Genomic DNA, 24,567 nt, shown 5'->3' with positions numbered 1-24,567 from the left:
ATAAAGGTTAGAATTAAAATGGTATCTGATTTCGGAAACGAATTATTTAACTGTAAGTCCTGTACGAACGTCGACAATGGCGAAATGGTACAATGTGATACCTGCAATGACTGGCACCATTTCAGTTGCGTAGGTGTGACCGCCGACATAGAAGATAAAGAGTGGAATTGTGCAAAATGCAAGCCACCGAACCCAGAAAATACCTCGAACGACGAACCTCCCTTAGAGCCACCGAACCCAGAAAATACCTCGAACGACGAACCTCCCTTAGAGCCTCTCCACGATTCGAACGACAAACCTCCCTTAGGGCCTCTCCACGATCATAACACCCCTGCCTTTGGTGCTAATGATCAAGGAAATACGGCTAGCTCTTCTAAACCTTCAACACAAGTACGTAAATCTTCACTTTTAAAAGAACGCGCTCTTATCCTTGAACAACTAGAAGAGGAAAGACGTATGAAAGAGCAAAGGGACAAGGAGTACATAGACAAAAAATATGCAATGCTTCGACAGCTAGAACTTGAAACTTCCGACAGTGATGCTGGTGAGAACCAATTAGACGATCAGCATGAGAAAGCTCCTATTACCATTCGCGTTCGTGGTTCGACTCCAGTATCACGTAATGCTGAAGGCTACTCATCAATGAAAAAGCCTAGCAACCAATCCACTCGAAAACCGATCAAAGAGGTTACCCACGACAACAACAACTCGACTCTTTCCACTCAGACTGCTTCACATAGTAAAGCCACATTCGGTAGAGCGTCATCCGCCCCGCAAACTATATTCGCGCCTGCCCATGCATATAGTAGCCCAACGCACACAACGAACCCCTATCAGTCTTGTGGCCTTTCAATGCATTCGTCTAATCTTTGCAAGCAGCCAGTACTCAACGCTTCCTCCTGCTCAAACAACATTGCCACGCAGGCTGTCAACACATCAGTCTCATTTAATAATGCATCTTCTCCTAATGCACCGGCATCTAACTATTTTATGCCTGCAGTATCTGCTGAAGACTTTATTCCTAGCAAGGCGCAAATGGCAGCGCGACAAGTGATAGTCAAGGAACAAGTCACCTTTAGTGGTCACCCAGAAGACTGGCCACTATTTATCAGTTGGTACACCAGTACAACACTTTCGTGTGGCTATACAAATTCGGACAATCTTCGTCGGCTGCAAAGTTGCTTAAAGGGTGAAGCACTGGAGAACGTTAAGTATAGACTTTTCATTCCTGACCAAGTCCCTGGTGTTATCAACACACTTACTCGACTCTATGGGCGCTCCGAAGTCATCATTGACAACCTAATCGACAAAATGCGTAACGAGCCGCCACCACGCGAAGACAAATTACAATCTATTATAAAATTCTCTTTAACAATTGAGAATATATGTGGAGTTATGATGGCAACCGGCCTACACAAACATTTAGCTGATCCAAGTCTACTAAGAGAACTGGTGGATAAACTACCCCCGAATCTTCGATTGGATTGGGGGCACTTCTCTAGGAGTGTGAACGATGTAGACCTATCGGTTTACAATTCCTGGCTAGCCGACAAAGCATACTCCGCTTCTATGGTCACTCCACTTAACTCTAAAATATCAAGCAGAACAGGAAGGAACTCTGCAAGAGCGGCATTGAACGTACATCAAAGCACGCCTAGCTCAATGGAACGAAAATGCCCCGTGTGTCAGCAGAAATGTAGAACGGTGGAGCTATGTGAAGAATTCGCAAAAATGAGCCTTAGAGACAAATGGGATATTATAAAAAGATTTACGATCTGCAGAACATGTCTCCGCACTCATGGACGAAATAGATGTTATTTGGAGAAAGCGTGTGGTTTAAACGGCTGCACCTACAAGCATCACAAAATGCTGCATAACGCTGCGAATGATCGTCAAGCCGAGACTGCATCAAATCAACAAATGAACTGCTTTCAAACAAGCAATAAAACAAGCGTTTTATTCAAAATAATTCCGGTCGTGTTACATAATAAAGATAAAAAAATAGATACCTTCGCATTTCTCGACGATGGTTCATCAATATCGCTCATAGATGAAAGTCTTGCTTCTGAACTGAAGGTTGAAGGAGATCTACAGCCACTTTGCTTGAAGTGGACTTCGAATACGCATCGTACAGAAGACTCATCCCGGAAAGTAAGAGTCGAAATTTCGGCCCCCACTATCGAGAAAAGGCATTCAATACATCTTCGTACCGTCAATCATCTTGATCTTCCAGAACAATCGATCAATATAGCGGAACTATCGAAAGAATATCCATATCTTAACGGGCTTCCGGTGAACACATATTCCGAAGCAAAACCTCGTCTACTCATTGGACTTGACCAATGGAAGCTGTGCGTACCACTGCGCTCCAAAGAAGGAAGAGAAGGCCAGCCCATAGCATCAAAGACCCGCCTGGGTTGGATTATATACGGTCCATTAACACGAAAGTCTAAACCTGTTGATCAACGACAAAGCTTCTCTAACTTTCACATGTGTGAATGCCAGATATCTGAGGATAAGAACTTGAACGCATTGTTTAAGGAATTCATTGCGCTAGATGCGATAGGACCCAACTCCCCTAAGGCTATACGTTCATGCGACGATGAAAAGGCACTTGCAATTTTGGAAAACAGTTTATCGAGAAAAGGAAAACGCTTCGTTGTTCCGCTTCTATGGAAGTTTGCCAACAAAGAGATGCCCGATAGCCGGTTGATGGCCGAGCGCCGACTGATATGTCTCGAAAAGAAAATGTTGAAAGACATGGAGCTTTCAAAGAAGCTTGATTTCCAAATCGAAGACTATGTGAAAAAACAGTACGCCAGAAAACTAACGATAGCCGAGCTACAAGCACATGTTTCCCCAGTATGGTACCTTCCAGTCTTCCCAGTCATTAATCCCAATAAACCTGGGAAAGTAAGAATGGTGTGGGATGCTGCTGCACGTGTGGGCAATATTTCACTGAATTCAATGCTCTTTTCCGGTCCAGACATCGTCCCTTCTCTCTTCTCTGTACTTTTTCGCTTCAGAGAGCGTAAAATTGCTATATGCGCTGATATTCAAGAGATGTTCCATCAGGTATGGATAAAAGCAACCGACCAACACGCGCAACGTTTCTTGTGGCGAAACAAGCTTACGATGGAAATTGAAGAGTACGCTATGCAAGTTATGACTTTCGGCTCAACATGCTCGCCTTTCTGTGCACAATTCGTCAAGAACACTAACGCAAACAACTTCAAATCAAAATATCCACGAGCCTCACAGGCTATTATCGAAAGACACTACGTCGACGACTACTTAGACAGTGTGGACTCCGAAGAAGAAGCGGTGCAGCTGGTCAAAGACGTCATCTTTGTACACAGCGAAGCTGGGTTTAACATACGAAATTTTATGTCAAACTCGTCACAAGTCATTGAGACCGTCAAAGAAAGGGCAGCCACATATAGCAAAGCAGAAAGCGGCCGACGAATTATTCTGGGTCCCGAAAAGGTACTCGGCATGTGGTGGTCTCCGTGCTCCGACTCATTCTCGTTTGCACTGAGTACTCCTTACTTAAAATCTAACTCTTTAAGTGAAAATATCTGGCCTAATAAAAGAGAGATGCTAAGAATTCTTATGTCAGTGTTCGACCCACTGGGACTGATTGCGAACTTTATGATATTGCTAAAAATCCTCCTACAAGAAGTCTGGAGCTCGGCAGTTGAATGGGATGAAAAAATAAAACCCCAACATTACGAGAAGTGGTGTGCTTGGAAAAATCGTATACCATCAATCAAAGAAATTGTTATTGGGAGGCCATATCTTGCAAAAATATCTTTTAAAGAAAGCTATTCCTTGCAATTACACATATTTGTTGATGCAAGTGAGATGGCATATTCAGCCGTGGGATACTTCCGAGTCACTAACAACGAAGCTATAGAGTGCACTTTAGTCGGCGCCAAAACCAAAGTTGCACCATTGAAGATGATATCCATACCTCGACTTGAGTTGGAGGCAGCTGTTCTGGGAACAAAACTAGCACGAATGATAACAGAAGGGCACTCAGTCGAGATAACAGAAAAGTACTTTTGGTCGGACTCTCGAACTGTTCTGAGTTGGATTAACTCGGACCATCGTAAGTACAAACAGTTCGTGGCCTTTAGAGTCGGAGGAATCCTCGAAGAAACGAAAGCAAGAAACTGGAGATGGTTATCTAGCAAAGAAAACGTGGCCGACGAAGCCACGAAGTGGAATTTGAAAAACGAATTCCATTCAAACAGTCGTTGGTACCAGGGTCCACGATTCCTATACGAGCCAAAGGAACAGTGGCCAGGAGAAGCCATAAAACCAGAAGAGACAGCAGAAGAGATGAGGCACTTTAATCTACATCATATCGAAAAAACTGACTTCGCCATTGATTTGACGAGATTCAGTACCTGGAATAAACTAATGAGAACCATGGCACAAGCAACCCGATTCATTCGACAAAGAATGCTTAAGACGGAAAAGGTCAGCACAATGATACGATCAACACACATGGAAGACGCAGAAAATTATCTTATAAGGATGTGCCAAAGCGATAAGTTTTCCGAAGAAATTGCGATTTTAAAGAGAGTTAAGACGGAAGAACGAACCCTATGCAAATCGAGCCCACTTTACAAGCTAAGTCCATATCTAGATGACAATGGATTGCTGCGAATTAAAGGGCGAATAGACACTGTGCCGGGAGTCCCACTGTGTACAAAACGCCCAATAATCCTACCAAGGCAACATATTGTAACTTACCTTATCGTTGGTGACTATCATCAACGATTCTGTCACAAAAACAACGAAACAGTAGTTAACGAAGTTAGGCAAAAGTTCTATATACCAAAACTTCGGATCGTCCTAAAAAGTGTAGTGAAGGAATGCCAGCATTGCAAAAACAATCGATGTAATCCCGAGCCACCGCTGATGGGCGACCTTCCATCTGCTAGACTCCAACCCTTCACAAGACCATTTTCCTTTGTAGGAATAGATTATTTCGGCCCTCTTTTCGTCAAAGTTGGGAGACATTCTGAAAAACGATGGGGAGTTCTAATAACCTGCCTTACTATACGAGCAGTGCACATCGAAGTCGCCTTTAGCTTGTCTGCAGATTCTTGCATAATGGCTATCAAACGTTTCATTTCAAGAAGAGGATGGCCGTTGGAAATGTTCAGTGACAATGGTACAAATTTCCGAGGTGCCAGTGTGGAGCTAAAAGAAGCAGTAAATAAGATAGAAGTTGATAAATTAGCTTCCGAATTCGTTAGGCCCAATCTAAAATGGAACTTCAATCCTCCTCTAGCACCACATATGGGGGGAAGTTGGGAAAGGTTAGTCCGCTCGGTAAAAGTCACCTTAGGCCATATAACACCAACCAGAAACCCTACAGATGAGCTTTTAGGTACAATGATGACTGAGGTAGAGAGAATAATAAATACACGACCCCTTACTTATGTTCCTTTAGGTTGTGACGAGGATGAAGCGCTAACTCCAAACCACTTCCTGTTGGGGAGTTCAAATGGTGACAAACTTGCTGGAGAGGTCGAGGACGATGTAACCCTATTAAGAAAAAACTGGCTATCAAGTGAACAGTTCGCTAACAGATTTTGGCGTCGTTGGGTAAATGAATATCTGCCCGATCTCACTCGAAGAACAAAATGGTTCTCTACATCAAAACCAATCAACGTAGGAGACATTGTAATAATCGCCGACTCAACGCTTCCAAGAAACACTTGGCCAAAGGGACTGATTCTCCAAACTAACGTTGGAAAAGATGGCATAGCACGCAGTGCCGTTGTTAAAACTCAACATGGTATCTATACCAGACCCACGTCCAAGCTAGCCGTTTTAGATGTTGGCAGATTTGGCGAAGATGGAAAGCTTGTCCCAGGAACCAGCTTACCAGGGGGGAGTGTTGCCAAACCTGGCAGCACTAATTTCGATTGACATCAAAAAATGACAGATCGTTAGCGCGCCCTTTTAACAAAAAATTTCTGAATTCTTGCAAATTCTTTCTTTCTCCATCTTACTATTGATTGGTTAAGACCTGCCTTCGATCGTTAAAACCTCGTGGCTTAGCGATCAAAAAAAGTAGCAAAATCAAATAAAGTTATCTTTCCTTAAGAAGCAAACTAATTGTAAGTTAATTATACTTATTATAAATACACATGTACATTGTACATACATAAATGTATAAAATTAATATATATATATATAATATTCTGTAAATATATTCTGTAGGAATAAAAGTTTTCCCTTCAAGAACCAGAAAGCTGTTCAATTATTAAAGGAAGGATATCTCCAACAGGTCCAAAAATGTAAGGATGCCTTTGTTTAATTATGACAGTTTGTTGACTTTACTTTGACATTTCTGACATATATTTCTAGAAGTAGAATCTTCAAATTTAATTTAAGTTTAAGAAGCTATATTTTGATTAGCCTGCGATTTGGGCATCGTTCACTTTTGAAGTTTTATCTTTTGACATTGGACAATCAAACAGAACTACATTACTTAAAATTGAACGACAAGTTCCTCAACAAATCATTGAAATTAGTAAAATTTACTACAATTTTTTTTCCGTAGTTATCACTTGCTAAGATTTGTCTCCGTTTTTTTTTCAAATCCGTCTTCTACTGAGGTCCTTGACAACATTTCTATAGATATTCATAAGAATGTATATCAAATAGATAATCAATAACCAGCATAAAGATAAATGAATAGCAATATTTCCTTGTTATATTCGTTGTAATACATAAATACATATTTTATTAAAATGGAATTCCTGTTGATTTATTTCCCCGGTAAAATTGCGTCAAACATTCAGCATAATTGGTAAATTTATATGAATATGCTATGGTGGGTGGTTATAAATCGGGCAATAATAACAATAATTATGTTGTATCATGTTTGCTCAACACAACAAGCAATAAATTAAATAATAACCAAACATGAAACTAATTTTTCCTCCTCTTTACAAATAAATCCTTAAACATCCGGTTGGTCATTATAAATCTGGTTTTAAATTAAAACCTTCCGGTTTTAAGCTGTGTTTCCGTTTAGTTAACAAAATTAATCCAACCGAATAAAATTGAAAACTACATAACCCTTGTGTTTGGTTATGTAGTTTTCATCGCAGGTGGCAAGGTAGTGCAAAGGCAGAACTATAACTGAACTACATGTCCATCATCAGGAACAATTTCCTAAAATAACTTTCGGGCTTAATTTGTAGCTGCACTTGAATCCGATTAAAATCCTTTTGCTGTTTTTTTTATTCCTTTGGAGTTGATGTATTTTTTGTGCATCCGTCGGGTACGTCGCTGGAGCACCATAGTTGCTCCAAATTAATTCGTTTGATGTTTTTCGTTGCACCCGCCTCTTTGGACCGCTACTGCGTTGATGTATGAAAACGTTTAATTTTATTTTCTTTTTTTCGTTCAAATTGTTATTTATGAAAATTCATCAATTTCTCGCTGTCAGGCTGCAGGACACACACAAACGGTTCCTTTTTATTCCTGACGTCGCGCCCACCACCACTCTTCTCACACCGCCTCACCGTCATCGTTGATGGATTGGATTTTTATCCAAGTTTTTCATTGCTACACTACCTATATTCCAATATTTCCAAGGAAACATCAGTTCAATGCCCCAGGATATTACTTTTTTTGGCTGTGTTCTGTACGTAAACAGGAAGCCGGATAAAGTATGAAACATTTTTTGATTATCCGCTTTATGAATGACACGGAGAGGGCATTTGTGAGCATAATGCGCTTCTTTGGTCCTTTTGTTTTATTAAACTTAAGCCAAATCTGGGATAGGATAGAGGATAGGAAAAGGCTGGAATGAAGCTTTACCATAGATCTGAGGCGAGGGAATGCCAAAACGTTGACAAATTGACATCAAATATTCGGGTTCGGAGTTCGGAGCGAAAATAAAAGGGAAGAAAAATGCGATTAAATTTTCATCGGATTTAGGGGATTCCCCTATAGTCATCGTATAATTTCCTTTTTTTGTCTAACCCTCTGCTTTTTCACCTCCTTCATACCGACACCACCGCCCTCTACCCCATTCATCATCCATATAAGGACTCTGTCGACGGCAAAAAATAAAATCCTCGAGAATGAATTATTAACATGACAGTGTGTGCTGGGGGCTGTGCTGGTTTTGGGCTTACTTTTTGTGTGGGGTCGGTGGCGGTTGATGGTCTGATGGCTTGGCAGAGTTGGATCCTTTTTGGGCTGTGCGCTGTGGTCCGGTAATTTTTTTTTCCAGCTGTTCGTGGGTGTATTGTATATGTACTATATGCAGTGGGAATAGGGTCAGGAGGACATTTTTCTGGTTGCATAGACAGAGAAGAGAATGGTTGGGAAATCATATGTCATACCTTATAATTGGCACACGAAAAGCCGGAATCGAAGCCGGAGCCGCCACATGACAGGATCTGGACTAAAATCTATGTACACACGGTCGATTTTTGGTTTGTTACGTGAAGCAGTAAAAATCCATTTATGTGCTGTGTTCAGTGTGCAGCATATTTTCGTATGATACAATTTGTTGGCATAAAAGAGGTGCAATGGCCTTTCATCTAGTTTTCCAATCAATGATAGTGTAAACTTAATTTTAATCGCGATTGTTTAAAATTTGGTCTTACGAAACTCGGCTTATAAAACAGGCCAATAATTTGAAACAAGAGTTTAAAAGAAAAAAAAACTTTGGATGAATTTTATGATTTGGGATGATAGCAACTTTTTTAAACATAAATGTTTGTTTTCAATGTATTAACTTACAGTTAATTGTCCTTATTTCGATACGTCAAAATCTGAAATAGTAAAGAAAAATTTGTTTTAACATTTTTTTGCAAATAAAGTTTAATAAAATTTTTTTAGAGAATTCGAACTTAAAAATATGAAGTGAGCTGAAAATAATTCTACTTTAAAATTTTTATTGCACGTGCAATTTGAATTTGAATTTGAATTTGCTTACTAAACATACAATGCAAATTGGCAACAATGTTAGCTTCCAAAATGGCTATTAGCTGTCAGAGTATATTTGACAGTTCTTGTTTATTTTGAGGTTAATTCGATGTTGAAATTTGTTCCAATTAAAATGGTGTTGAAAATCATACCAGCCTATAGTAAATGCAACAATTTGTTAAGTCTTCAAGTCTTACGCTGTAAGCTTACTAAAATGATAGAAATCACATCATGACATAAATGTCATAAGCATGTCTGTCAAATTAAGTCAACTTCCTTAAATGATGGTCATTCATTGTTTGTTTTGAAAGTATACATTATCGAAAAAAAGTTTGGACCTTCATATAAATGCCGCCTCGTTAAGATTCGTCGCATGCTATTTTTAGTTAATTTTAAACTACTTTTTTGCACATTTCAGGGGCATTTCGATCAAAGTTGACAAAAAGAGTTGTCAATTCACATATTTTTGGTGACCAATTGACGTCGAAAAAACTTGACATTTCGGAACCACAAAACGAAATAAGATCGCAATTGGTCGCGTTGAGCAAGTTATTGCGCTGTCTTGTTGGAAAAAATATCTTCCCATTTGTATTCTTGTTTCGCCACCGCCTTACAAAAGCAATTAACCATTTCCTTAAATATTCAATTCATTGTGTCAAAATTACAGCGTTTGAATCACAATCATTGAACTTATATTATGACACTTTAAATGACAGCTAATTTTGAAAGGTGCTATAGGTGCCAAATGCCAGAATTACTAACTTTGAAACACGAAATTAATTTTTCCGTATTAAAAATATAAGTTTGCATTGCATTTAAATTAAAAATTGTCAGCATCTATAAAACAACTTTAGATCTTAAAATATGAGGAACTTTGAATGAGTCGTAATTTTTAGATATATCGAATTTTTAATAAAAAACATATTATATTAAAAATAACGGTGGTGCAAAATCGTATCGTTACCTCCTAGTGGTGCCCGCTGGATAGCCGAAAGGTCAACTAACGACGAACGTTGGATCCATCAGATCCAGAGCTGTGTCACCTGAGTTACCTTCTCAGGAAATAGGAGCAAAAGACCAGATATCGCTCTGAAGAACCAGCTCAAACAATCTCAGTCATGCGCAGGCCTCACAAGCCGGCCTTGAAAGAAAATTTTAAAGTGTGATGAAAACACAAGTAATAGCCTCCGATGAAGGGTCTGATAATGTTGGCAACTCCCCCCCCCCCCCCCCAAACGAAAAACGGACAACGATTTATGTGCGTACACTCAACCAACCACGCAAAGCAGAGCAACTTGGCGATGACCTCACCGAAATCAAAGCTGATGTGACAGCCCTTCAGGAGATGCGATGGAATAGGCCAAGCATTAGGAAGATTAAAGGCTGTGATTTTTACTATGGGAAGTGTCTACTCGATGGCAGGAAGCGCTTATTTGGATGTGGTTTTGCTGTCAGAAGGAAACTAAGGCAAAAAGTTTTAAACTTTCGGGAAGTAAGCGAAAGACTGACAATAATCCGCATTAAGGCCAAATTCCACCACCTGAGCCTTATCAGCACGTATGCCCCGACGGAAGAGAAGGATGACAATACAATAAGAATAATTCTATGAGCTCCTCCTCGAGATTTTAACTCCAAAATTTGTAAAGAAGGCATCTTTGATAGGTCAATCGAAAAACATAGCCTACACGACATCACATCTGGAAATGGACCCAGGCCTATCGAATTCCTAGCCAAGAAAAACATGGTGTTGAGTAGCATCAGATTTCCTCGCCCAGATATCCACAAAGGAACTTGGCGGTCCCCTGATGATCGAACATGCAACCAAATCGATCATGTTGCTATTGACGGAAGACACTCCTCTAGCATACTTGGTGTTTGTACGTACAGATCAGCCAACATAGATTCCGACCACTACCTAGTTGGTGCTAACTGCGCATTCGAATATCCATAGAAGCTTTTAGGAGAACAACAACCTCGAGTAGAAGATTCAACGTTGGATAATTGTAGCAGGACGATACCGCCAATGCCTTTACCGACCGAGTATCCCTAGAGGTTGCGAGAAACCTTACAATGGATGTGCACAGAGACCCACTGGCAGCTTTGCAAACAAACCATTAGGAATGCTGCAGAAGAGGTGCTAGGTTTCTTACAGCCGCCACCAAGAAACCCCTGGTTTGGCTCTGAATGTGCGCAGGCAAACAAAGCCAAAACGGAGGCATACAGATTGTGGCAGCAAAGGAGGACGCGATCTTCCCGCCAGCTTTACGTCGACAAGAGAAGCGTCAAGTCAAGGAGATCCAGGCAGGTTTTAACAGGAAACAGGTGCGGAACTTTTTTAGAAGAGTCAAAAAGAAAACAACGGTATTCACTAGCCGCCCTGAAGCCTGCAAGAGATAAAGAGGGAGATACCGTAGTCGAGACGCAGTCAATGCTAAAAATCTGGAGAGATCATTTCAACCAGCTGTTTAATGGTGATGAAGTCAACGATTTCGTCAGCGAGCAGCCACGTCAAACCCATTTGGTTGACGATCTAGTGTTCCACCCACCCGACGGCATCACCAGGCTGACGTCGAACAAAGCGGCCGGTGATGACGGTCTGCAGGCGAAGCTTTCTAAGTACTCCGAAGCAGATTCCGTAAGGAGCACGCACTAGCTAGTTAATAAAATTTAGTCGGAAGAAAGCAGGTCCGCCTTCTCTGCGCTAACTACAGAGGCATTAGCCTTTTAAAAATCGCGTACAAGAAATTATCCAACGTATAATGAGAACGGCTTCAGCCATTTACTGACTAATTGGCCCTACCATCGACCAAATTTTTACTCTATGCCAAATCCTGAAAAAGATCCAAGAACATAACATCGAAACACACCATCTTTTCATTGATTTTAAAGCAGCTTATGATAGTGTAGACAAGAACGAACTATACCGTGCCATGTTGACTTTTGGTACCCCTACCAAACTGATACGACTTATCTGGATGACGCTGGAATATGCTTGTTGCTGCGTCAAAATTGGAAGAGACTCGATTGAAACCTTCGAAACCACCAGAGGGCTTCGACAAGGCGATATGCTGTCATGTAGCTGCTTCAATATTGTTCTTGAAAGAGTGGTGTGGAACACTAACGCCAATACAAGTGGCAACATCTTTCAAAAATCGACACAACATCTTGGATATAGGACATTAATGGAAGAACCAAACGAGAAGAAACTTTGGGCTGTGTGGTGCTTTCTCTAATGTCGAACCTGAGGCGAAGAAAATGGGCCTTGACATTAATGAGGTCAAAACGAAGTATTTACTGTCGTCAAATAGAGTCGATTTACACCGTCGACTTGGTCAAAATGTGACAATTGACAGGTACAACTTCGAGGTGGTAAACGAATTTGTTTATCTCGGCACTGCTGTTAATTCTGCGAATGGCATCAGCGCGGAGATCAAACGCACAATTACCCTTGCTAATCGCTGTTTCATTGGCCTATGAAAGCAGTTGAGGAATAAGGCCCCATCGCGAGGTACCAAAGAGACACTGTACAAAACTTTAATCATCCCAGTCTTGCTGTATGATCTCTTGGTATCGCCGAGAGGAAGGTTCTGCTTACAATCTATGGTCCGGTTTGTGTCGACAGGCAAAGTAACATCTGGCGGAGAAGATTTAATCAGGAGTTATACGAGCTGTACAGCGACTTGCCACTGGCCAAAAAAGTGCGTATAAAACGCTTAAGTTCATATCGAGCGAATGAACATCGAAGCTCCAACCAGTAATGGCTGAATCACAAACACACTTCGGCTTCACCTGACGTTTACATGCTATCACAATGGAGTTTCGAACTCACGTTTCGTTTGACAATCGTAAGGAAAAGAACGAAATGTGACTCCAAATGGAAATTCAATTATCTGAGCTTTGTCTGAACAAGAAGCAGAGGCAGACCGCATCTCCGGTGGAGTGATCAAGTTGAGGCCGACGCACGTCAACTTGGTATTCGAAAATATAGGTAGCAAGCTAGAAATCGAGTAAGCTGGCAAAAGTTATTACTTGAGGCCCAGGAGCACAATGCACTGTAGCGTCAACTAAATTAAACTAAAGTAAGTACATATATTAAAAATAACAAAATTAGACATTTGTGATCATCAAAAATTATGTAGGCAATATGAGAGCTGGTTCATAATCAATACTAATATTATGAATGAGAAAGTCAGCTTGTTTGTTCCTTTGTTTGTTTGTTTTTTCGTCCTTGACGTCGATATGGAGCAATATAATGACATGATTTTTTGTGTGGAGGTAGTTACGAGGCAGGAAAGTGTGTTAAGCTACTTTTAAGGGCTGTAAAATATTTCATTTACAACTCATTTAAGTACATTACCAGCTATTAGATGCTGCCTGGTTTTGTGAGCATTATTGTTGCCTATCATTAGGCGCTTTTAAAAGTAGAAGATGAATGGTTAAAAACCGAAATACTACAAGTTATTCTAAACTTATTGCAAGTGCATACAATGATTCACAAAATAACATAAATGACGATTCATTCTGTTAAATACCCAGAAACGATGTTGTTTTGAAAATAAATTCAAACATATTGACTCAAGTCACAGGAAATATGAAAGAGTTTTTGCCAAAAGTCACTGTCACCATGATGAGAATTTCTTTCAGAAAAAAGAAACAAAAATCAAGTTATCAAAACTAAAAACACACAGAATAAATTCACAAGTTATCAGTAAACGAAATTTTATAAAATTTCAGAAAGTTTTTTTTTAACACGTATACTTTTATTTCATATATCCGTAAGATAATGTGAATATCACAAAAAGACTATAAATATAATTTCAAGCAATAATATTTCCTTAAATGTCTTTAACATCCATAATTTTTCTCTCATAAAACAACAACGTCATAACTGAACAATTGAAATATTATTCTTTATATTATGTTTTTTAACTCATTGCCGCACCGAGAGTTCGCTCGCTTCACACAACGCGTTCCGTATTGACCTTTCAACAATACCGCAGCTGAATTAATTAGTAGGCAATTATTCCAATTTTCACGTGAATCTCGCTCCATCCATTCCGGTCATAACGCCCCACCATATCGCATCGCATCGTATTGTATCGCATCGATAACAAAAGATTCCCCCCCATGATTCAATATAATTTATCCCAATGGTGTATTTTTCTTTAACAAAAAAAGAATATAAATATCGGTAGGGTAGTATTGCGACACGGGACTGGGAGTGCACAGCAGCTGGCTTCCCGACGGCCGCGTCGTCGGCAATGAAGTGCAACGCAACGTAGAACAAAAGCATACGGCATAGTTTTTGTTTTAACAAAAAAACTCAACCTCAACTTCAACCTCAACCTTAACCAAAACCAGCAACAACAACAACAACAACAAAAATAGTCAACATATTATCGAATATTATGATATGGCAAGTTGGTGTAAATATTTAAAATATTCATTTTGTTCATTCGTTATTCATGACTTGTAGCCAGCGGCGGGTATAAAATACTTTTATTTTATCGCACAATGATAACGGTAATGCTTCAAAAAAATGCGTGACCATTTTTTCAGTTGTGTTTGATATTTTTTTTGTAATTTTTGTTTCACTGGTTTTGTGTTTTTTCATGAATTTCGAAGTTAAAAAATTTGTCCTCGCGAACATTAATCCACAGTAACGTCGGGGACAAGTTCGTTCATAAATAAAGTTCAATGATTATACACGTTTTGTGTCGTGATGTTGTTACTTTAAAGGCAAGTTATGTGTTCGAGGAAAAATATAAATAAGGACGTTGTGACATTTTGACGCATATTTACAAGACAGCTGTTTCACACTTGCGTCTTTGTAAAGCGTGGTGATGCTGATGCACCACCTTAACATCTTACAATATTCAGAAAAGATATCAGAGCCATCTAACGTGTGCGATAAACTATAAATTTATTTTTGAATACTGCAAATGATAAAGGGCTGCATAAACATGCGTTAAAAATACGCAAGCAAACACCGACACTTAGAATCATAAGGAATGTTAATTGACGAAGCTTAATATCCGTCAATGCACTCAGACCCATATATGAGCATGCTAACGCACGTAGCATTCCCTTTAAAAATGTCGATTATTTTTGACGGACTAGACACATTTTGACGCATTAGACACGTTGAGCACTTAACACAATACGCTTAAGACAGACAAACATTCACTCGGGATAGAACGCCCGAACCATGTTTTCGCACGTTGACGCTAGTAGACTTATTTTGACGAAAGTTTAAATACACTCACATAGATTCTTTTTGACTTTAACGCATTTAAAAACAAAACATTAAGAACGTTGACGCATGCAGATCTTAAAAGTTTATATAAACGTGTCTTAACGCATGTTGAAGTTATTTTAAATGATTTGACGCAGGTAGAACCACGTTTACGGACCTTAACGAAAATATGACATATTTATGCCTTTTTTGACGCACATTTAAATGAACTAACGTAGATGCAATTCTACTTATTTGATTTGTCGCATGTTTAAGTAGATTGAGTTTTTATTGACGTACGTAAAAGCAAATTTGTCAACGTTGTTAAAAGTTTGGTGCCTGTACAAACATCTATTATGACGCATGTTTAAATGCACTCACATAAATCCTTTTTGGCTCATTTTAACGTGCCTTGACGCATTTTGAAATAACTTGAGGAACTTTGACGCACATAGAAGCAGGGATTCCAGCGTTGACGAACATTTGACGCATGTAAACTAATTCATCTCAAGTTCGAATTTACTCAAGTAGATTCCCTTGGAATCATTTAAACTTGCTTTAATGCATTTTGAAGTAATTTTACGAACCCTGACGCAGGTATTGAAAGCATATTTTTTTTTAAAGTGGGCGAACGTTGATGCATGTAGACTTGTTTTGACGCATTTTTGAATGTACTTGTTTGAAGCACGCGGATTAAATCTGTAAGCACATGAGCAAATACTTGGAACCTAGTTGTATCACAATTTTTAATCTGAAGAATGTCCATCATTCAGGGAATTAATATAATTTAAAGCACATGAAGAGAAAGGGTTGCAAAAAAAACAACTGAACCTTATAAAAATTACAACGTTATGGAGCTTGGAGATGGGGTTAAATCCTGTTCATTTTGTTTCCAACGAAAAACGGAAAAACAAAAAAAAGGAAAGTATATTATAACTGAAAACCACCAATATCAAAAAAAAAAAAACTAAGGCGTAGGTATGTTTGATGTGACGCTTAACAACATAGTTGGTTATATTTTACATATATTTCAGTATTTTTGTATTCAAATTGAATGTAAAACCTAAGAGAGAACTTAATTTTCATATACAAAAGTATTTTTTCCAGTGAAATGGTCTCGAACAACCAAGCAAACGAATATAATTTAACCCATTTTAAAAATGAAAGCATTCAGTGGAAGAGAGGGAGAAGAGGTGGTAGTTCAGCTGTTTTAAATTAAGAAATGATTTATTTATTTAAAGTGCTATTTTCTCAGAACTAAAAACCATACATTTTTATCCAGGTTTTATATTGAATTAACCATTCTTTTCGATTGGAAAGTTTAGTTAAGTAACTTCTATAAAGCTTCCTTCTAATTGGAAGCTTTTTACAATTTGTTAATTGAGATATCGGTTTGTTAAATAGCATTTTAAACACAAATATTAAAATTAGTTAAATGACTTCTATAAAGTTCCCTTCTATTTGGAAGCTTTATACCATTTAAAACTTGTGTTATCGGTTTGTTTGTAAGAATTTTAAATACAAATCCATAAATACATTTAGATTCTTATCCCAAGTGGCACATAAAATTTCCCTCCAATTCCCAAAATATTAAATATTTATTCAAACTTCGACACAGCATCAAATGCAGACAAAGTATTAAAAGTCTATCGGGGCCAAAATTTCAGCTTCACCAATTTAATTGACTGGTTTTCCAATTATCTGCAAACATGGAGTTCTCGTATTCAATTCAATTCAATTCAACCCCAAACAATATTTGTATTTGTATTTGTATTTATTTATTATCATTAAGCATTTTAAAACATAGAGTCTTATTTTTAATACTTATTATGTTCAGATTTAAATTTTATCAAATTAAAAAGAGGAATTAAATTATTTTGCTAAATTTACAATTTGCTTGAAGTTAAGAGAAAATTTATTTTTAGATAAACAGTCATGATGAAAAATTAAATAACATAAATTTTTAAATTCAAAGACAAAGTGATTTTTATTTTGGAAACATTTTCAGCATTTGTATAAGTTCTTTAAAGAGTTCTTAAAACGAGTGCTGCTGTGTATCCCTCTCAGGTTAGCAGGCAAGGAGTTCCATAGGGCAACAGCGTGTACAAAGAACTGTTGTTTTGAATTTCTGAATTTGAAAGAAGGGACAATTAGAACATTACTTCTTTGTGATACTGGGAACCTAAGCCTTTCGTATAGATATTCAGGAGATCTAGTATGAATAAGTCTAAAAAGAAATGTCAAAGTTTGATAGTTTATGTAGTTGTTGAAGGTCATGTTGAAAACACTACTTGCTTGCATCGAAACATGATCGAACCGTCGCAAGTCATAAATAAAGCGAACAACATTATTAAACGCCACTTTAAGTTTTCGTTTATTAGCGCTGTCAAGGGCACAGAAAATGGGACTGCCATAGAAAAGTATTGGTAGGACAAGAGATTTTGCTATAGTCATTTTTGTTGAGACTGGAAGACAACTGGCAGATATATATAAAACCCGCAAAGCAGCATATATTCGACCAACGGCACAAGTCAAGTGATCGTCCCATGTAAGTTTCTGGTTAAAAACAATCCCAAGATTCTTAACTGTTCTAACGTAGCTTAACGTTTTCCCCTCAAGTTCAATACTAGGGAAATAAGAAGTATCTATTGCAGTGTTACTGATGACGATTGCCTGACATTTCTTAGGGTTAAGTTTAAGATATTCCATTGATGTTTTTCAAAAAATTAAAATGCAACAAAAAAATAAACACACAGGACTAACTTTTCCATCTCAATTAACTCGCCATATATATTGAGATGAGTGCATTTGGGAATTTGCTAAATACCAGACAAAACCGCATCATGAGGCCCCCATTCCAGCGGCGGCATTGATGGTTCTGCATATCATCAGACACAGGAGGCGTATATATGGCAAGCATCGGAATCCACTTCAGTATCGTCATAGTGAATTTCAAAAACATAACCCAAATTATGAAATAATTTTCCCATGAAAATCATATTTTCATTTCATTAAATTAAATGTGCGACCATCCGAATGTAGAGAAGGAGCCCTAACCCCATATCGCCATTCATTTACCATCACCGCATCAGTAGCTGTAGCAGTAGATGAAAAACGCCATTCGCCATTTGTGCCATTAGCTGCTGCTGCTGTTGAAGGTCAATGCAGCAGAAGCAAAAGCTGTATCACCCTTCAGTCCGACCGACGCACGAGGCCGGGCAGCGGTGCGGTGGCTGTGCAACGAAGACGAAGGCAACATCAGCAGTTAACTTAATGAAATGTCCTCTATGTCCATGCACAACTCTATTTAAAACTGCCTCGCCTGTATTACCGACATTTAAACGCTCTTTTTTGTCCTGGTTGTGTCTCCTTTCTCTTTCCTTCTCTGATATTGAACTCATTTCCCATTCCCATGCACTAAATCACAAATCACATTCAGATGTGATATTCCTATTCTAATTCCCTACTGCTGCCGCTAGTGGCGCTGCTGGCGCTGTTGTAGTGCGGTTCGTTATGGTATATGCTGTGGTGGTGGCAAACGGCACTGGGCATAGGAAGGAAGCAAGACCAGGGACATAAATGTCAAAAGAAGCATCTCATAACCAGTTCAAAAATAAAGGACATTGGTGGATGGATAGATCCTTTGCATGGTGCATCAAGGACCTGGACACGATACAATATGAGTTGCGTTGGTTTGGTTTGAGTTGAGTTGGGTGGTGTTCTATTAAAATGAATTGTGTTCCAAATTCCCCTGCACACTGAATAACTTAACACTGAATGACTGAACACATCTCATGCTGTGTTGATGTTATTTGAAAGATTTCCCTCAGGAAACAAAAGACATCACAAAACATACAAAAATTAAAATAAAACAACGCAAACAAAAATGCATTCTTAACTTTATATTTTATCTCTAGCTCTGTCTCTGTCTCTTTTCAGTATTTCAGTGTATTCGTCCTGGAGACATATGAAATTAAATTCTAAAATTGCATCTGCAGGTATGGAAGAAAGGACAATTTATGACTTTAAATAATTGTAGTCATTTTTTTTATTCTTTTGTTCTTTCTTGATCGAAATTTTAATTAAAAGAGAGAAAGAAACATTTATTTCAAATTTACCAAATCATCTTTTTTGTAGAGGTTTGAAAGGAGATAAACTGAATTTTTGAGATTTGTCAACCAAATTAAGAATTTTTAAGTTCAAAAATCTTCACACGAAGTTGCGACTCCTATTAAAATCTTTTATAAGTCAAAGAGTACACAAAAATGGCAGACTTCGCAAAAACTGGAACAAAAATACATTGTATTTAAGCTGCGATCTTAGGAGCTTCAAATGGGTACCCGCCATCTATTTATCGATTTTAAAGCCGCTAATGACAGCATCCATAGAGAAGAGCTCTACAGAGCAATGTCTGACTCTGGCATCCCTGTCAAATTTATCTGTTTGTGCAGAATGACGATGGAGAATGCACGCTGCACTTTAAAGGTTGGAAAAGATCATACCGATGCATTTGATGCTAAAAACGGTTTTAGACAAGGCGATACACTATCATGCGACTTCTTCAATATCGTTCTGGAAAGAATTGTGCAAAACTCAACCGTCAACACTAGAGGCACAATGTTCCAAAGGTCCATGCAATTACTTGGATACGTAAATTATATTGACATAATTGGAAGGTCAGAACATGATATCAATGAGGGCAAGATGAAGTATATGCAACTACCTCGAAGTTATCCCGGTTCTCAATTATGGTGCTGAGGCCTGGACCCTGTCAAACAAAGATGAGAGCGTCTTAGGATGTTTCTAGCTAAAAATACTTCGGGTGATTTATGGTCCTGTATGCATAGATGGAGAATGAAGGAAAAGAACGACGAACTAGGAGGGCTGCACAGCGACACTGACCTAGTTAGCAGAATTAAAGTCCAACGGCTTAGATATCCAGATCATGTAGAGCGAATGGACATCAACGCTCCCGAAAGTTCTTCGAATCCAATCCCGAGGGACGGGCGCGGCGTGGTGGTGCATTGAAGGAAGACCGCGAATCAGGTGGCGCACTCAGGTGGGGGAAAACCTCAACCAACTTGGCGTGTGAAACTAGAGACAGCTAGCTAGGGACCGAGTTGGCTGGAGACTCATTTTCGTTGAGGCCCAGGACCGCCCGGACTGTAGCGCCACCTTAAGTAAGTAAGTTTAAGCTGCGACCTAAGCTACTTAAGGTTAAAAGTCAAAATTATTGGTTTTTAACATACAATTTTTAAAGGCGGCGTATCGGAATTCCAGTTTTTAAAACCTTTTGTTTTGTTTGTAAAATCCCCAACCAAAGTTTTAAGTCCCATCCGCTAGAGATTCCATTCGATATCCGAATTTTTATAACCCCTTTTTTTACAATCCAGATTTTTTTAATTTGCAATCAAAACTAGTTTTTGCGGGATTTTATAAAAATTAAACTAAAGCTGAATTATAAGAAACAGGATTTAAAAAATTTGGATTTTAAAACGTGATTTCAAGGAACGAACACGATAAAAAATAAAATAACAGTCCGTTGAGAACTAGGGCCTAGTTACAAGCCTCAACAGTTCCTGTGTGCGAGTAATGTTGTCAGGAAAGAGGACTTCCAGTTTTAAGCCGAATGCGAACGGTTAATTTGAGAAAGCACTCTTTCATGACAAGAATTACTCTTGGAGAATTTGTCAATTCCTCGAAAGGCAGTACCGTAAAAAAAACTTTAGATAGCATAGGCAGGGATCGAACCCAAGATATCTTGCAAGACAGTCCAACGCACTAACCATCATGCCACAGGTGCTACGAACACGATTTCAAACCGAAAATTTAGCAGATTGGATTTTAAAACTTTTTTTCAGGTATATTAAGACCAATTACTTTTTAACGGTGAATACAATCGAAAAGTTTTTTTCTCAGGTATATTGAGCCCAATCACTTTTCAACGGTGAATCCAATCGATGCGCGTTAAATAAAGTTCTCGAACAATATAATTATGTATGAAATATCTCCAAGGCCGAAGGCTTCTTAATGATTGGCAGCTCGGCTTTAGTAGGGCAAAAGGTCGACTAGTGATTTGATGGTTTATCTCACTACAGTTGAACAAAACTGTACACCGTTTTTTATAAAGTAAAATTATTGCACTTGATATTACAAAAATCATTTGTCTATCGAAAATGAGTCAATTTAGTTTTGACGAATCGCTCCTTCGTTGGAAAAGACTCGTTCAAAACAATTAGTACACTAGTACTGCATTCAAGTCTAAGAAACACAAAACAAATGCTGATGTGCCTCAGGGCTCCGTTCTGTCTCCGATATTCTTTATCTATTATATTACCTAATTATTTCTTGTCTGAAACTTTTAATTATTAAGCTTTCACATTAATTTTTAGATTCATAACCCTGCTTTTCGGATGTGGATCTTTAACGTCTTTGATAACTTTAAATTCTGATGGGGAATCAAGAACAGTGTAGAATTAAATGCGTCGGAAACTCAATGCCACATAGTTTACAACATTTGCCAAAATCAATGGATAGCACCTGCATCAAGGGGGCTAAAACCTGAAAATTCTCAGCATGTTCAGTGTGGTTCACGTGAATAAGGTGATTCGTTAATGCAGTGGAATTTAACGAATCGGTAGTAAAAGTACGGCGAGCATTGAAAATGTTTTAAAATTGGCCGTCACGGTGCGGTTCCTGATCGATTCACTGCTTTTTAAACAACAACAAAAAAAGCCACCTGGCCCTGTATATACTCTAACAACTCCCGAAAATATTATAAGGTTAAGAACGCTGTTCTTCAAAGTCCACGACGGTCGGTGGGTTCTTACGTTCCACGCATATTGAGGCGGGAGTCGAACTTCCATCCTAATATGTTGACAATTGTTAAACAGTTGAAACCCACTGATTATCACCAACGCAACGTTCAGAATTTTTTAACCATATGCTGTTATTTATGAGTAAACCATAAGATTTCCTTTTACCATTTAAGAATGCCCAGAAAGCTTAAGAGTAAGATTTGATTTTCATTTCTAGACCGCACATATACTGGTTATACACAAACTTTTTTCGAATTTCGTGTTCTTTCCTTTGGTTTATGAACTGCTCACGGTAAACTGAACTGGGTTGATATTTTTTTTTTGAAGTTTAATGAGCTTGTTTTTCAAATGACTTAGACTTTTATTAAACCAAACAGGTTTACAGTTCTTGACTATACTTTTTGATTGGTGATATCATCGTTGAATCGCTTACGTCACACATCACACCTCCGTAAAGTTTCTTGTCTGACCCTTTATTTACCGTTATTATATGCTCTATACAGAACTAGCCAGTTGTATTCCTCGCCTTAACCACTTCAACCGTAATAAAGGGTAATTTTTTAGCTATTAACTTTTTGGCAACACTGGTTTAAACAGCTGACGCACGTTTCGTGTTTTGTTTCATTTTCAAACATCTTCAGTTTGGTCAATAATTTAACCATAAATTCTTAAAAACTTGAACTGAATTTTATTATCAAATTGCGTGTTCTGTTGAAAAAGTTCATTGCACCGTTTTCCATTTTATGGTCAGTTTAATCGAACAACTGATGCGGCTATTCATGCTATTGTGACCAAATGAATATTGTTGGACATTAAACCACCAACACGCTTACGCAGAATGCGAACTGAAGAAAATATCGTAGTGTTAATGATGACCATCAATTATCGATTCGTCGTCGTTGGCAGGAATTGGGCCTCTGTTACTCAACAACGTGGACAATTTTGCGGAAGGACTTATAGGTGTGATGCCTAGCTAAAGATACACCTTTTTACCGAAAAATTGTGTTCAGCGACAAAGCTCATTTTTGTCTCCATGGAAACGTCGATTTTGGAGTGAATATCAGCCAGAAGCAAGATGATGCGAATCGTAACGTAACTGTGAATGTTGAGCGCTACCGTGAGATGGTATCCAACTTCTTTTGTTTTGCACAAAATGCAAGAGCTTGACTTGCATGACATGTGGTTTTAACAAGACATGCAACACAGCACGCACAACAATGGACTTATTGAGAGGCGAGTTTGGTGAACATTTTATTTCACGTTCGTTTCACGTTGCCTTGCAGTCGTGTGAACTTACAATTTCTTGTGACAATATGTTTGTTCAACTAGAAAAATCTCAGTGTAGGTAAAGTAGTGTAGTAGTGTCCGAGGAAACACAAACAAAAACGTCATACGTCCGATGTAAAAACGAAGAAAACAACATTGAATTCGGCGAAAGTAAAATGGAAAATATTTAATTTAAAGCACAATTTTGGAAGAATTATTGAGCAATTATCAATAAAATGTTTTTATTTTAATCCAAATATTTTAACAGAAATATATTCAACTTTATTCATTAACGAAATATAATCGAATAATGACATCAACTGATTTTGACAGTTTTCATCAACCTTGACCAAAACAATACGTTTTGAATTGATAATTAAAAACTAAAGGATATTAGTCAAGCTCAATGAACGCTAAGCAATATAAGTCAGTGCAGTCATTTTCTCATTGGACACCAACAAACTACACTTTTCTGCCGAAAGTAGTAGCAGCTAGTTGAAAGGTCAAACTTCAGATATTTTTAGAAACGTCATTGTCATTTTCAGCTATTAAAAAAAAACTTTTGAAGTTTCCAGATGTCCATATTTATTAGACGTCAGACAGTTGTTGATGATTTGACAACAATACCCGTGTTTTGTTAGAAAATCCATTAATAGTATAGTAGGATTTTACACGAATAACAAAAACAATATCCATTTGAGAAGAATCTTACTATTGATCTGTTTTTGACATTTATACGAGTCTCGAATGGATCTTATGTGATTTCGTTCTCAAATTTTGGTACAATTGAAATTGCGTTTGCATCTCGATGGCTGTGTTCGTTGAGTAGTTGTGCATTAGGAATCATGTGTGTTTTCCATTGTTGAAAAAAATCAATCTATTATGTTGATTTTATTTAGTTTTATTAGTGAAAATGGACTAACTGGGTTTATTTTGCAATAGGAAACAATTGAAAAGATATTTATGTTTTGCTATGTTTCCACCAAAGGTTTTTCTTAGTTTAGATTAAATAAATGTTCGTGGTTTTTCCACCGCACAAGAAGATTTAAAAATGATTAAGTTTGACAGCACTTTCTTAAATGCAAACGTTGTTTCGATGTTTCTTATGAAGTGCAAGTGAGATAGTTTGATTCGTGTCAAACAATGAAAAACTAAATAGTTCACCACCATATAAAAATATGGTAGCTACTCCATGTGCAATTTTTTTTGTAATTTGATTAGACCAAAACTATATTTTTGTACACAAACATGCAAATAAACAGACCATAATGCATT

At 38.1% G+C, this 24,567-nt stretch overlaps 2 protein-coding genes across 5 annotated transcripts in view; one reads left to right on the top strand and one right to left on the bottom strand.

Moving 5' to 3' along the window:
• Positions 1-24,567, bottom strand: part of LOC129945480 (uncharacterized) — a 225,656-nt gene that overhangs the window by 59,264 nt on the left and 141,825 nt on the right. For all 4 annotated transcript variants that reach the window (XM_056055263.1, XM_056055260.1, XM_056055261.1 and 1 more), the window contains one exon: positions 8,788-8,819. The gene's annotated coding sequence lies outside the window, so the exon portion shown is untranslated. The remainder of the gene's footprint in view (positions 1-8,787; positions 8,820-24,567) is intronic.
• On the top strand, positions 19-5,949 carry LOC129944060 (uncharacterized). Its single transcript, XM_056053219.1, has one exon. It carries the CDS (start codon positions 19-21, stop codon positions 5,947-5,949), a length of 5,931 nt encoding a protein of 1,976 aa, XP_055909194.1.

Source organism: Eupeodes corollae, chromosome 2 (assembly GCF_945859685.1).
Source record: "Eupeodes corollae chromosome 2, idEupCoro1.1, whole genome shotgun sequence".
Taxonomy (NCBI): domain Eukaryota; kingdom Metazoa; phylum Arthropoda; class Insecta; order Diptera; family Syrphidae; genus Eupeodes; species Eupeodes corollae.
This window is presented reverse-complemented; position numbering and strand designations above follow the sequence as displayed.